This window comes from Typopeltis vanoorti, chromosome 19, assembly GCF_054136105.1.
Source record: "Typopeltis vanoorti isolate ZY-2024b chromosome 19, IOZ_Tvanoo_1.0, whole genome shotgun sequence".
NCBI classification, from domain to species: Eukaryota; Metazoa; Arthropoda; class Arachnida; order Uropygi; family Thelyphonidae; genus Typopeltis; species Typopeltis vanoorti.
In genome coordinates, this window is record NC_143567.1 from 52,795,353 (window position 1) to 52,811,804 (window position 16,452).

The 16,452-nt window shown below is 35.1% G+C and overlaps 1 protein-coding gene across 6 annotated transcripts in view; it reads left to right on the plus strand.

Annotated features, from left to right (window-relative positions):
- Positions 1-16,452, plus strand: part of LOC150096090 (kielin/chordin-like protein) — a 649,251-nt gene that overhangs the window by 207,101 nt on the left and 425,698 nt on the right. For all 6 annotated transcript variants that reach the window (XM_090408779.1, XM_090408780.1, XM_090408782.1 and 3 more), the window contains one exon: positions 14,265-14,480. In XM_090408779.1, coding sequence (XP_090264905.1) covers positions 14,265-14,480 — 216 coding nt within the window. The remainder of the gene's footprint in view (positions 1-14,264; positions 14,481-16,452) is intronic.

Sequence of the window (16,452 nt, forward strand, 5' to 3'; positions counted from 1 at the left end):
CTAGAGTATCCTTGTTTATTATTATTATTATAGATAACGTGAATTCATTTACATTACCTGCACTCACCGCCTCCAGGTATAAGCCATTACCATCGCATACCTCTCCATGAGAGAAAAATCTAGTTCTCACTCCTTCTTGGGCTAATTTTATTCTCAACTTCTATAGATGACCTCTTTTCCTCTCTCCCCCCTCCATAAAATAAAAAATTCCATCTACATGTATCCTTATATGATCCTTTCAGAAGTTTGAAGATCTCTATTATGTGATCCCTCTTTCTCCTATTTGCTAGGAGTCCACATATTCTCCATCTATCCTTATATTCTCCATTCTGCAATCCTGATATATCATCTTTAACACCCTCTCTTTTGCACCCTCTATGTACTATCTTCATTACCTCCGAAACCAAGAGGCCAGATCTACACATAGTAGTCTAGGCGGAGTTGTGTCGAGGCCTTGTAAAGAGGGCAAAATGACTTCCTTATTCTTATATTTCAGTGTTTGTCTCAGCAGTTCAATTATCCTCTGAGTTAAATTTGCAATCTTTGCTATATGGCCTCTGAACTTCAACTTCTGTCTACTATATCTTCGAGATTCTCCAGAGCGATTTCTTCAATCATAATCCCACCAAAAAATATAATATGCTGTTGGCAGGGCCATATTTACACTTTTTTGACCTCTCCTTACAAAATAAATAAAGACAAATATAAACAATCACTGTATACAAAACACTTTTATTACATTTATTAAAAAACTTATGCTAAGTCAAGACAATACATATCAAACACAAATGTCAGTAAAGTAAAAGTAAAGACACTACATGTGTTTTTTCCTAGACTTATTTTGCAAATGTATCAATAATATTATCATAATTCAAATTATTCACAACATCATTTTCAATAAATAATAGTGATAAATTTTACATTTTATTCTGATGCAAAGAGCTTCGTAAATAATTTTTCACCCTTTTAAGAACAGAAAATGAATGTTCTCCATTGCCATTACTAAAATTTTTTAGTATTGTTTCAACATTAGGAAATGGTGATCTGAGTCCATTATTTATCAGATATTGCACATGTACTACATTATAAATATTTTCTTCTTTTATGTATTCCAGAAACTGGATGACTTCATCTTTAAATTTATCTATTTCACTTACAGTATCTGAGTTATCAATTTTTACCAGTTTTTTTAATACCAGCATCAATTTCAGCCAAATTTAAATTTGGTCTAATAAATACTTGAAAATTATCCAGCGTATCTGAATATGCCTCACATCAATGATTTAACTCTGTAACTAATCTATCACAAATTACATATACTGTATTAATAAAAAAAAACCTTTCTTTTCTCTACAACACAACCTGTTTTTATTTGTATCACCATACATACATTTTGTTTTTATAATTTATCATTTTTCATCTTTAAATTGATGTATATACATATGTTAATAGTTTTTCCTTTCTTCAAAAATTTGTTCAAAATTATTTCTTATTTCTAAAATGAACCCATTTAATGACTTTAATAGGTTTGTACCTTCCGACAAGTTAATCATAGAATTTTGTGAGGATTTCATTCAATTGTGCCAGTATTGAATCCCATAGTATGTTTAGTAATGTAGTTTCATATTCATCAAATGTCTTAAATACATAAATGAAAAATCAAGTTAAGCTTTAAATAAACGAATAGATTAGCATCTGGATATACAATATCTTTGGTGACAAATAGATACACTAGTGACCAAAATTGTGGAAACCTTTTGGAAAAAGTGTATTTTTGAGGTTTGATGGCTCATGATACCACTTTTTTTTTGGTGTAATACCATAAAATTATATATCAATGAAAAGATAATTTAATCAAGAATGTAATGCAACAAAGTTTTTTCGATTATCTGTATTCTATGAAAAGTTATAGCCAAATAACCAGAAAAAAGAAGCACAACTTGCTTAGGTTGATATGAAGTAGCTTTCCTTCATTTGAATGTAGCCAATGAGCATGAGTGTTTAGAGAGCCAATCAGGTGTCATCTTGTTTTGGCAATGAGCCAATAAGGTCACAGTAGGATTCAGCTATCGATGTCATGTATTGGAGCTGAGAGGAGGACATTTGTCAGTGTGTTATGTGATTGCTGTCAAGTTGGTTGTTTTTTTTTGTGTTCTTTCATTTAGTTAGCTTGTAAAACATAATAAAATTAAAGAAATGGCGCAAAGAGTTGACTGGTCACCCAGAAAGTGATGTAAAATAGTACCATTAAGTGAACAAGGCTAGTTATGAAGAAATTAGAAGAAAAATTGGTGGAAACTTAACCAAAGGTGGCATTTCTAAATTTTTGAAAAGGTATAAGGAGACTCAGTCACTACAAAACCAGACTGGTAAAGGCAGGAAAAGGTGCACAACAGCAAGTGATGATAGAAGAATTGAGAGACTGTGCCTATGTGACAGAAGAAAATCATCTGGGTGTATACAAGATAAAATGGGGCAATACAATGTGAAGTTGAGTGCAAGTTTGGCGCAGACTGCAGGAATTTGGTATAAATGCTAGAATTCCATGAAAAAAAGCCATTTTTATCTCTCAAACAAAGGTTGAAAAGATTAAACTGGGCTAAAACCCATGTTAACTGGACAGCGGAAGAATGGGACAGTGTTATTTGGAATGATGAGACCAAAATCTCCCTGTTTGGTAGTGATGGCATAAAATACGTAAGGAGAAAAATCGGAGAAGATTTGCATCCTGATTGCATTACACCTATTGTGAAACACCAACTTAGTGTTATGATCTGGGGTTGTATGACATCAAAAGGTGTGGGCAGAATTTGAGTGATTAATGGGAATTAAATGCCCAAAAATACATAAATGAATTACTTGAGTCCAAACTGAAGCCTTCTACACATGAACCTTTCCAAGATAATGAAGCATTTATATTTCAACAGGATTCAGCTCCATGTCATGTTGCTGCTGTGTGCAAAAAGCGGTTGCAAGATAATCATATTCCACTGCTGGAATGGCCTGGGAATAGCCCAGACCTTTACCCAATCGAAAATCTATGGCACCGACTAAAGAAACTTGTTAGTCAGAAGCAACCCACCAGTAAAACCCAATTAATAGAAGCAATAATTCAATCTTGCTTTCACATTATAACAGCTGCAGAACTAAAAAACTTGGTTCACTCCATGGGAAGGCATTGTAAGGCCATACTTAACGCTATAGGTTACCCAACTAAGTATTTACTCACATTGTGAGAATTTTTGCATATCTCATTTTTTCTATGTGTTTCACTTTTCTTCTTTATAACTGCTGTTTTAGTAAAAAAAATCCTTCATAAAAGTTATTGCATTACATTCTTGATTAAATTATCTTTCCATTGATATATAATTTTATGGTATTACACCACAAAAAAGTGATGTTATGAGCCATCAAACATCAAAAATACACTTTTTCCAAAAGGTTTCCACAATTTTGGCCACTAGTGTAAGTGAAAATAGGGTTTCAAGATTAATGACTGCAAATAGGTCATGGACACAAAAAAAATATGAAAATAAATAGCATTTGCATTTTTGTTTTTTAAAAAAGGGCATATATTTAGATATTGACTTAAAGCAACAAAACCCTTTTTCTGAGCTATATATATATATATATATATATATATAGATTATAGTGATAGAGGAAATCTAACAGAAAACAATGACAATTTTTTTTATGTTCACTTTTACTGATTTATACTTTTAATTCTTCAATTTTAAATTTCATTCTTTGGGGTCCCTTAAATTGGCCCTAATTTTTCGTCCCCCACACGAGGCTCTAGCTGGGCCCCCCAGCTAGAGCCTCGTGCACCTGTACATAAGTATGGCCCTGGTTGTTGGATATCTCATCATACCAAAAGCATAACTTTTGGTATGGAGATTCCATTGTTAGAGGATTGGTTAATGAGAGAGAGTATAAGGTCTGCTGTCCAGGAGGGAGAATGAGCAAGATAATTCATGCTTTGGACACGAGGAGAAAACAAGCAAGAGAATTAGTGGTGGTTTTGGGACACATGATTTAAGTGAACATAAGGAGAATGTAAGGATGGATATCAGGAGGTTATTGAGGAGAGTGAAAGATAATAGTATAGTGGGAAAGTTTGTCAGTGTGTTGTTGAGGTATCACGATGATGAGTTGAGACATGAATCATGAAAGGTATGCTGGCAGAGCTATGTGAGGAGAAGGGAGTGCAGTTTGTGGATGTATGGCATGTATTTGAGGTGAGAATGGAATTATATAGACATAACAAATTGCATTTGAATGGCTTTGGAGAATGGGTTTATTTAGGAATAGTGGAGTTTTGTTCCTGTGTATTTGGAGAGAGAGAAGTAGGACAGCTATGCAGTATTTTATCTGTTTTGTAGAAGTGCAGTGTGCGATGAGAGAGAGATCTGAAGTAAGAGGTGAAGTGAGAAATCAGGAGAGTGGTACTGAAGAGACTGAAGTGCTTGGCAAGGCAATGGAAACAGTAGTAATGTGACAGGTGAAGAGAGAACAGGAATGCAAGAGGAACAGGAAAACAGGGAGAGCCCAGGTGGACAAGGAGAGTGGATGTTGAAAGTAGTAGTGAATGTATGTATGGTGTGATCAGTATAGAAATGGAATAGATCAGGATAGAGTGGGATAGTTGAGACTAAGCAGATATATGTGGTAAGCAGTAATAAAGATGATTGGGCAAGGGTGTGGTGGAAAATCACAACCAACAATTGGTTTGGGTAGGACTGGTTATAGACCTAAAAGTGAACTGCTGTGTTTATTTACAAATGCCTGGAGTGTTAGAAATAAGGGAGATGAAATTGTTTCACTGATTGAGTTTATTTGTCCCCAAATCATTGGAATAAGTGAAACATGGTTGAATGAAGATGATATTCTAACAGGAATAGAAAAGAAAAGAAATTTCAAGGATAGAAAGGACAAGAAGGGAGAGCGGAGTGCTGCTGATGATAGGGAGAATTATGTCCACATAATAGGTTTTATTGCTTGCTACAACAGAAAAAGAATTTTCCTCTCTTAGGATAGTATCCCAAGAAACACCGTCATTAGCCTTATCATCATCATCAACAACCTCTGCTCTGCTGTATCTTCTAATTGTGACCATTCCATTTTGGTGTTTCTATTATCCTCATTCTCTCTCTTCTGCTCAAGGCCTGGGTGTTCATTGATTATCTAAACATCCTGCTGAGGCTAATACTCTTATCTCTGTAGGACAGGCCAAGGCTAGATGGACCCCAGAAGAAGAAGAAGAGCAAATTCTTGCTTCAAGGGAGGTTGATCTACTAATTGCTGGTGAGTGAAACATCAACGTGGCTCTTTGATCTGTTCTACCTTATAGATTTTTCAATGCAGTTAAATCACATAGAAAATTGGAAAGTTATGGATCAGGAGTGTTCAACCTGTGAGCTGCATTCAGCCCTGGACTGTTAGTAATGTGGCCCCATAAGTTCTTAAACTTTTAACATTATTATGTGATGTGAAAAATATGCTGTCTTTCTTTCCATTTTGATACAGGAATTTGAGAATAGGTTTCAAGATTTCAGAAAAAATTATCATTTTTTTTTTGTATATCATTTTTGCAACTCCATTTTCAGTCGACATAAATACATTACCTTCGAATTTTCAAATGGAATGTGTAGTGTTGCAATCAGATATTCAACTCAAAGAAAAATTTGATCATGTTTCTTTGCTATGTTTTTATAACACCTATCTTCCCAGAGAAAAATATCCTTTGCTTCACAATCACTTTTTATTCATGTCATTGCTTTTCGGTAGTATGTACATTTGTGAACAACTATTTTCAAGAATGAAGCATACGAAGAGTAAAGTTAAGATCAAAAATTTCTGAAGAGAACCTTGAGAACTCACTACGAATTGCAACCACTTCCATCAAACCAGGACATTGATGGATTGGTTTCACGTGAATAAGGCCAAATATCTCACTAGTTTTGTGTTTATGCTGCCCTCTTTTTTTTTTTTTTAATATTATAATAAAAAATTAAAAAAAATAAAGGAAGTTTTGTTACTTATATACATTAATTATATTATACATTTTATATGTAGCCCAAGACGATTCCTTTTCATTCAATGTATCCCTGGGCAAGCCAAAAGGTTGGATATCCATGTTATAGATCATTAGTATAGACAATGTTAAATGATTTTATTTATAAATTTAGTAATGATCATGAATTCATGTCCTGTATAAATATAAATACATATTCTTTAAATGAAACTTCTTTAAGCTGCCTTTTCGGAAAATTTTTCTGCTCCTGGTCCTGATGGCTTTACTGCAATTAAGTTGAAGAATATTCCTCTCAAGATCCTATAGGACATGTTGAACTTTCCCTTGTTTATTAATCATATTCATCCAGTGCTTGAAAAGTCAGGATCATTTTCATACCTAAAAAATCAAATGCTACTCATCTGTTTTATCATAATCCTGAGTATGTGGATTGCAGACTTTGGTTAACAGGAGAAAGAGGGGAGACGTAATAGAGGTCTATAAACTTTTGAATGAGTGTTATAGGATATCATGTGATGAAATTTTTCGTTATATTGAAAGGTGGAGAGAGAACATAGGGCATCCGTGGAAGTTTGTTCACCGTCAAGAAAGGGGTAAGAGCTAGGTTTTATTCCCAGAGAGCAGAGTGAGTTGAATAGTTTGCCTTTAGGGGTGGCGAGTGCATCTAGTGTGAATGAATTTAAGGGAAGATATGACAGCTATCTGGGTGATTTATAGCCTCCCTCGATGAGTCCTACTCCCAGGGGGTCTCAGATAAATAATAATGATATTTCTTTGACTGTTCCACCAAATATTGGTAAAGCATTTACAAAAACAAAAGATATTTCCTCATGATGTTAAGCAAAAGCCTTCATTCCAGCTGACGGATGTGCCAAAAATATCATAATATTAACTGCCTTAATTTCTGAAGCTCGTTGAGTGAGAATTCCACTTATGATGGAGAAAGATGGAGAAAGCTCCGATCACTGTTCTTAGTATTTTCCCATAATGTGCAACACAACTCCTAGGAGATGTATGCTGTTATACATTATGAGAGAAGGTCACTACCCAGACTGGTTTTGACCCTGAGGTCTCATCAGTGAGTAGGTAGACCCAGATGTAAATACTGAGGTTGCAGTATTTACATCTGGGTCTACCTACTCGCTGATGAGACCTCAAAAAAAGGTCGAAACCGGTCTGGGTAGTGACCTTCTCTCATAATGTATAACAGCATACATCTTTTAGGAATTGTGTTGTACATTATGGGAAAATACTGAGCACAGTGATCAGATCTTACTCCACCTTTACTACGAGTTTCCCCAGCATGTACCAGGTGTTGGCTTATGCTTGGACTCGCCAAACTTTTATAGTTTTCTATATTCAGCATGAAACTCTTAGATTTTCTATTTTTGAGTTTCTAATTCAACTAAGAAATAATGTTGGATTCAATATCCACTTAATTTGAATAAACTTACTTTGCCGAAGTGAAGCCTATTGGCTCTTTATCTCAGTAATTTATTAGTGCACCTTTTTTGCGACTCGAACAGTAAAGAAATAAACCCTGCATTACTGCAACCTTAGTATTTACGTCTGGGTCTACCTATTCGCTGATGAGACCTCAAAAAAGGTCGAAACTGGTCTGGGTAGTGACCTTCTCTCATAATGTATAACAGCTTACATCTCCTAAGTGTTGTGTTGTGCATTATGGGAAAATACTGAGCACAGTGATCGGAGCTTACTCCACCTTTACTACGAGTTGCCCCAGCATGTACCAGGTGTTGTCTTATGCTTGGACTCGCCAAACTTTTATAGTTTTCTATATTTGGCATGAAACTCTTAGATTTTCTATCTTTGAGTTTCTAATTATGAAATAATGTTGGATTCAATATCCACTTATTTTGAATAAAAAGGGATAATAACTTCCTTATCTTTACTTGTTAGCATGTATTTCAACATCCTAGTAATTTGTTGAGCTATTTTACCAACTTTTGCAATATGCCCTCTGAACTTCAACTTTTGTTCAGCATTATCCTCAAGTCCCTAGCCTCATTAGTTTCCTGGAAACCAATATTATCAATATGATATGCTATATGCAACCTTTTCAAGCCGAAGTTTTCATAACCTTACATTTTGCAACAGTAAATTGACAATCATTATCCCTTGCTCACAATTTAAATCATCCTGCAGGATATCTACATCAACTTTATAAACTATTACTCTCTTCAGTTTTTCATCATCCTCAAACAACTGAATATCCTCTCTTAAATCTTTTTCTATGTCATTGATATACAAATTAAAGAGTAGTGACCCTAGTACTGAACTCTGAGGTACTCCACTAGTTACCATCATTCTCCTAGACTCCACTCTCTGGTATCTATCTGCCAGCTAACTCCCTATCCATGCTACTAAGCCTCATGTCTATTCCCATCCTCTCCAGTTTGTGCAATAGTTTTCCACGTGGTATTCTGTCAAATGCCTTGGCCAAGTCGAGCAGTATCATGGTGTCACCATTATCTTCATCCAGTTCTGCTGTCACTTTATTATAAAATGTGAATAAGTTACTAAGACAGGACCTACTCTTTACGAAGCGATTCCACCCACTGTAGAGTATCGCATCCCTATCCACCCACTGTTGTGTTTTACCTTTCACCAAATTTTCCAATACTTTAACAGTCACTCCCAATATGTTAATTGGTCTGTAGTTTTCTACCTCTGTCTTTGAGCCACCTTTATATGATGGTACTATCTTACCCTCTTTCCAGTCCCTCAGAACCCTGCCAGAACTGAGACTTAGATTGAAACTTTGTCAGAGGCAATGCCAATTCTCTTGCACATTCACTTAGCACACAGGCTGATATGCCATCCAGTCCCACTGCTGTGTTCATATTTACATTTTTTTAATATGCTGAACACCTCCTGTTCATCTACCTCAATGTTGATATGCATCTCTGTAACATCAGCAACTGTAAAATTACCACCTGGACGATACTACACCTTTGCAAAATGTTCACTTTGCAACTCAATTATTTCTTTTGGTTCAGTCACCTTTCTACTATGAGCATTATTTAAAGTCATTCTATCATAGTCATTTTTCCTCTTGCTATGTAATAAAAAAACTCTTTTGGGTTTACTTTGGCCTATTGGCTAATTCTCTCTCTCTCTCTCTCTCTCTCTAACAGTCTGATTTGGCCTTCCTTACCATACTTCCTTACTCTTCTTGCTTGCACTCTTTTACTGTTCATGTGTATGCTGATGACTTTTTTCTTTATATTTCACCCACAATGTTTTCTTCTTCTTTTTTTTTTTTTTTTTTTTGCAGCTCTTGCTTTATATTCCTACTCAAGTTAATTCCTACATTGTTTATCCTCCTGATTTTGGGTATGCAGTCTGATACTGCTACTCTCAAGCAATCTCTGACAACTTGCCATGTCACTAGTGACATTCTTTCCTTGTAGCTTCTCAAGCCATGGCACTATTCCAAGATGACTCCTGAGTCTCTCATAATCACCAGCCTTATAGTTGAACATATACTCCTTCTTGACACAGCCCTCCACATGTTTGTCAACTTCCCAGAACAAGACTATGGTCAATCTCCCCAATTGGAGGCAGGGGGTCTACCTTGATTATCAATGCATCTTCTGATGCTATTATCAGATTCAATACCCTCAAACCCCTTGTACCCTCTATAACATGTTGCATCATGTAATTATCCCTTAGTAACTGTATAAATCCTGCTTCCATCTTGACCTTTCCCACTTTCCTCCCTCTAGTTGATGTCCCCCATAATAAATGTTCGGCCTACACTCATTGTGCTAATCTGCCAATACATGGCATCTACATCTTCCTATGGACCATACCCCTGGACCCTCAAATGAACCATCTTCTTTAGATCTAATATCCTCTTTAACTTCTAATTTTGTTGATTGTACAGTAGTCCTCTCCCTTTTTTCTGCGGGCGATATATTCCAAGGCCTCTTCCCACTAATACTGGAAACCGCAGATAGTACCGAACCCTATATATACTATGTTTTTTCCTATATGTACATACCTATGATAAAGTTTAATTTATAAATTAGGCACAGTAAGAGATTAAGAACAATAACTACAATAATAAAATAGAACAATTATAATAATATACTGCAATAAAAGTAATAAAACATTGTAAGGGGTTAATGAAACACAAGCACTGCAATACCACGATAGTCGTGCTGATAACCAAGACAGCTGCTAAGTGACTAATGCATGAGTAGCGTATACAGGATGGATACACTGGACAAAGGGATGATTTGCATCACATGCAGGATTGTGCTTGATTTCATCACGCTACTCAGAACAGCATGCAGTTTAAAACATAAATTTATTTCTGGAATTTTTCCATTTAATAGTTTTGGACAGGGGTTGACCATGGGTAACTGAAACCACAGAAAGCAAAACTGCAGATAAGTGAAGGGGATTATTACTGTAATTCTGCAGCTATCATCAGCAATACCCCACCTCCTGTCCTGTTCCTTCTATCCTCCCTGAAAATACAACACCCTTTACGTTTTATCCCTGTAACTATATCATTTTTTTCAGTCAACCAGATCTCACTGATGCTTATAATTTTTGGCCAAGTCAAGCTTAGCAGTGGCGAAAACTCTTCATCCTTACTCTTGATCCGTCTTGCATTCGTGTACGTGCATTGCAACATCCCTTTGTACCCATAGTTATCCTTGTGTAATGTCATTACCAACCCATTTAAATTGGAGACTTGTGAAATCTTGTTTGGCATTGCATAATCATTACTGCACCCATCCTCATTTATCACAGTGGTGGCCAGACACCCTTCTTAATATCTCTAATTTTTTTGGTTTTGCCTTACTACACTCTCACTAAACAACGTTTTCTCCAAACATCTTACTCCAAAACCATTTAAATGTGGTCCTTTGGACATATATGAATCCTTTCGTCCATCAAATTCATTCCATACATCAATAAACTGCACACCATTCCCCCCTGCACAATCATTTGTTCATTGGTAATCATGGTCCTTTCAGTTCTGTCCTGTCATACCGAGGCCACAGACTCACAATCTTTACTTTCTTGCCCTTCTTTTTTGCTCCCACTAGCAACTCTTAAATATCTTCTCTCAATGCATTTCTCACTTTTCAATTTCTCACATAATTTCTCACTTTTCAAATTACTTGTGCCAGCCAATACAATCAACTCGTTTGCTCCATTCTTATACATACTTACAGAGTCACTACCTTCCTTTATCTTCACACCTGGAAAACACACTTTTGTCACTTTCTCCTTAAGTACATCTCTTATCATTGAATCCTCATACAATACTACCTCCTTTCTCCCAGTCTCTCACATGCCACATGCTAATCATTTCTCCAGTCGCTTGAGCTCATGTTTTGTCCTGTGAAGGAGTCTGTGTAAGCGTGCAATTTCTTTCCACGCTAGCATCTTATCATCGACATTATTACCACTTCCTTTAAACTCTCATTCATATTTTGCACACTATCACTCACTGCTTCCACTATATTCTCCACAACATCTTGACAATCCTACCTTATATCCTTATTATCAGTCATTTCATTCTTTCGTGACTTGCATTTCTTATATTTGCTAACAGAACATTTCTGACAAGTATTTTCTCCATTCTCACTCTTGTACCACAAACGATTCACTCTTGTTAACAAATACATTAAATACACACTACATTGCACTAAATCACGCATGTTGATATCATTCAACATCTATTTTGGTCACCATTTTTCTCGTACATATTGGTGCCATAACAAAAACTATTCTGAAAAGAATATCACCACTTAATAACACCATGACTCAACTACACAGTCAAAAATAAACAAAACACCACCAAATATATATATAACAGCTTCGGTAATATCTAAAAAAAAAAAAAAAAAATCAGCTAATGCCTATCCCTATCTAACGTTTGGAGACTGAGTGGGCAATTCAATCTCCATTGGTAGCCATTCAGAGAGAGCTGGCTCAAGGATATCACCAATTTAAGTAGCCTGCAGTGAAGAGATGGCTCAACAGGTGCTGCCATCTCATGGTCCGTATAACCATAACACAATATTTTTATGTCTGAAATAGTGTGGAGAAAAAACCTGCCAGAGATCAACTAACTTGGGAACTGGTTGAAGAAAGGCTTAGAAAAAGTTCCTCTGGTTGGCGACTAGAATATCTACTAAATAATAACTTAGCTGAGCAACACGTACTGCATCTGCTACTAAGCAACAAAGCACTGAAGTGCTTTCTTGTTTGTTGATTTGTTGTCTCTCATTTTACTGCTTATCTTTTATGTTCATCATAAGCTTCTCTAAATGTTGTTTGATTTTTCCAATTAACACACTGCCTGTCTAATAATTTATTTTTGTCTTGAGATTTCAACATTTCATCCATTTTCAATATCTTAATTTGTCTCAGTATTGGTGTCTTTCTGTTCAGTGGGAAAAGCCTTCTTTGTGACTTCAGTATTCAGGTTAGGGTTTGTTTTTGTTGCTGCTCTGTTGTTCTTGTGCATTATTGGTATAATTGCTGCTTAACTTCTATTTTTGTTGGCTGAAGTTCTTCTTCAACTATCATTAATAATCTTCCTTCCCTATTCCCTGTATCTTTTCTGAAAATACAATATCCCTGTAACTACATCATTCTTTGTCAATTCAATAGGGCCTCACTGATGCCAGTAATTTTTGGAACTGACTAATTCCAAAAACTCCTCTCCTTTATTTCTTGTACTTCTGACTTTCGTGTATATGCATTTCAACGTCCCTTTGGACCCACAGTTACCCTTCCTCAATGTCATTACCAGCCCATTCAGACTCAAAATTTGGGAAACTGCACCTAGCTGTTCATGATAATTTCTGCACTCTCACTCATTTGTCTAGGTGGCTAGACATATGCTTGATTGCATTCTTCCCTAATATCTCTACTTTCCCTGATTTTGCAGTTTCTGCCTCTCATTGAATAAAACTTTCTTCCAAAATCTAACTCTAAAACTGTTCTAAACTGCAATCCATCAGGCATATGCAAGTTCCTTTTATCCATCAAATTCAGTCATGGCCTTTCTTCTCATTTCTATCCTATTATACAAGGTAGCAGCAGACTTGCAAATTGTACTTTCTCACTTTCAGTTTTGCTTCTTTCAGCAACTCTTATATTCTCTCTCAATGCTTATTTCCCACCTTTCAAATCATTTGTGCCTGCCAAAAACAATCAACCCTTTCACTTCTCCTTTATGCAGCCTAACATCTTTCTGACATTCTTGATCTTTGCACCTGGGAAACATGATTTCATCACTTTCTCACTCAGTATACCTCTTATCATCAAATCTCCATACAATATTTTCTCCTTAATCACAGTTTCACATACTTTTATACTTTTCTCATCCACATTTCTTTAATTCTTCCTCCTGCTTTCACATGCCAATAGTTTCTCCAGTCACTTGAGTTCACATTTTGTCTTGTGAAGTAATCTGCATAAGTGTGCTATTTCTTCACACTGTCACCTCTTCATCCACTTCCTTCACGCTTTCATTTATCTATTATTTCATTAATATTATATTCATCTTTCATCCATACTCTCACCCACTTCTTTTATACTCTCATTCATATTTTGTACATTATCATTCACTTCTTCCAATAAATTCTATACAGTACTTTCACTATCCTGCCTTATATTCTTAATATTAGTTACTTCATTCGCTCTCTTTCAACATAACTTGCATTTCTTGCATTTGCTCATGAAATACATTTCTGATGCACACACACTCCACTCTCACTTTCATATCACAAACTGTTCACTCTCAGGAATGAATACATTAAACACACTGCATTGCACTAAATCCCACTTGTTGAAATCATTGAATATCAAATTCTTGGCTGCTATTTTTCTCATTTTCATCTTAGCTATGAATGTAGAACACTTTAAATGATGTTATAATAATGATAGTCACAATTAAGCAAATACACTTAACAACACAGTCAAAAATAAATAAAATACCACTAATAACGATTACCAATTTGAAAATATTTACTAAAGATAAAGGTTTATCTCAAATAACACATGCATAACCCTGCCATTTCTAATGACCATTCTAAGGAATTCATGTGCATATATAGTTCTTGTAGATTTGTGAAATGTATTTTATAATAATCAAATTTAAATTTTGTTATCATAATTACTGCAGTGATACTCAAATTAAGAAATGCAGAGTTTTTTTTTGGTTTTTTTGTAGTGTGTTCATACAAAGGACAGAGTTATGAGGTTGGAGCAAGCATCAATATCTCAAATCCATGTGAAGTTTGTTCATGTGTTGCAGATTATTTTACACAAGGTGCTTCTATTAGTTGTATACCGATTGAATGCCCTGAAGTTTTTCATCCTCCCATTAGAAAAGGATGCTACCGTGTTTATGAAGAAGGGAAATGCTGTGCAACAAAAACAGAGTGTCGTATGTATTTATAATCAGTTTTTCTAATTATAATAGCAGTGGTTAATATATATCATATATATTATTAGTACAACTAGCAATGATTTTTGCTGAGTTTGAATATACTTTTCACTCATAAATAGCTATCACTGTTACTAAAAGTATTGGTGATTGATAGAATTGGAGACATGTTGCTTGTGCACATATGCATATTCACATATGTATGACTCGTGCAGTTCTAGTGATGTTCTTAGAATATTTGCTGATTGTTTAATCTCCAACAGTAAATACCCTGAACAACCTATATAATAAATCACAAACTATTGCTCTGATAATAATGGACAATTATCTGATCTCAGAACAAGAAAATTTCTCATTTGTTCACGTTCACGAGTAGTTTAATACCGACATTAATTTGTGTCTTTAAACCATATTTCTCTTCATCTCTTTATTGGACACCAGGCTTGTTAATCATTACAAATAATGCAAAAGATTTCAAAATAATTTTAAGTCTTTTGCTATGCTATGTCAAATCCTGAAACATCATTAAATAGGAATCTAGTATGTTTCTGATGAACAATCATATTTATTATAAAAATTAATAAAATATAGAATGACAAATCTTTATCCAACTCATTGTACTAGTGTACAATAGACAGGCGTACAACTTTTCATGAGTAAGAACCACATTTAAAAAACTATCTATAATAATAATTATTATTATTGTTATTTCCTGACACCTCCAGGGAGTCCAAAGACTCATCGAGGGAGGGGCCCCCTACTCTACAACTCTCTCTCACCACTCAAATCCACCAATGAACCACAACTACACCAATGCCATCTACTGCCCACCACCACTGGTATTTTCACACACAATCACAAACATCCATGCCCACCGCGGGATTAACCCACAGCCTTTTGGCTGGAGAGCAGATATGCCAACCATTCGGTTAACCAAGCCGGCTGGTTGGTCTATAAGAAAATATATCTTATATTTAAAAAATATCAGATTACGAAAAAGCATTTGACAGAGTAAAAAAATATATACTGTTTGATATATTACGAAGAATAAATATACCAAATATTTTACTACATGCAATATTGAATATATACAAAGTTAATAAAATAATAATTAATAATAAAATTAATAATGAAATAAAAATAAATGAAAAGTTGTCTGAAAAACAATCTATAAACCAAGGAACAGGTGCCCTTTGTCTCCAACACTTTTCAATATTTACATTAATGAAATATTTTTATTTATTTATTCATATGGAGTTTCCTCACTTTTCTTCCTTGTCCCTATTGGGGTGAGTTGAACCCCCTCATGGGGTGGGGGGATTAAGTATTTATGGCTGTAGATCCGTGTGTTCACGGGGCCGGTTTGCCTGCTTGCGGGATGAAAAACCCCAGATAAACTCGGGAAAAAATCCTACTGCCCACACCCAAGATCGGCTAACTTGGCTATGGCTGAGGAAGATTCTTAAGCTCCTCATGTTGGTGACGGGAATCAAACCCAGGACATTCCTTCCCCAGGCATATGGTTGTGAAACGCATAGCCACTAGGCTAACCGCATGGACAATGAAATATTAATACAGTGGAACACCTTAAACAATCAAGGTATAGAAATTTCCTGGAATAACAAAATAAATACACTATTATTTACAAATAATCAGGTAATAATATCAGATAAGGAAGATGATTTACAAAGAGCAATATATAATTTAAACATTATAGTAGAACAGTTTGGAATGAAAATTTCCATAGATAAAACTAAAACAATGTCATTTTGTGGACAAACTCCAATTAGAAGCAAAATAGTTATTAATAATAAAATAATAGAACAGATAAATACTTTCAGTTATCTTGGATGTGAAATATCATGTGAAGGAGAAAAAGACATAAAATTAAAAACTTCAACATTTTTACAGATTATAGGCCTGATAAATAGAACACGCAACCCAAATATAGTACAAAAAAGAAATGCTTGAA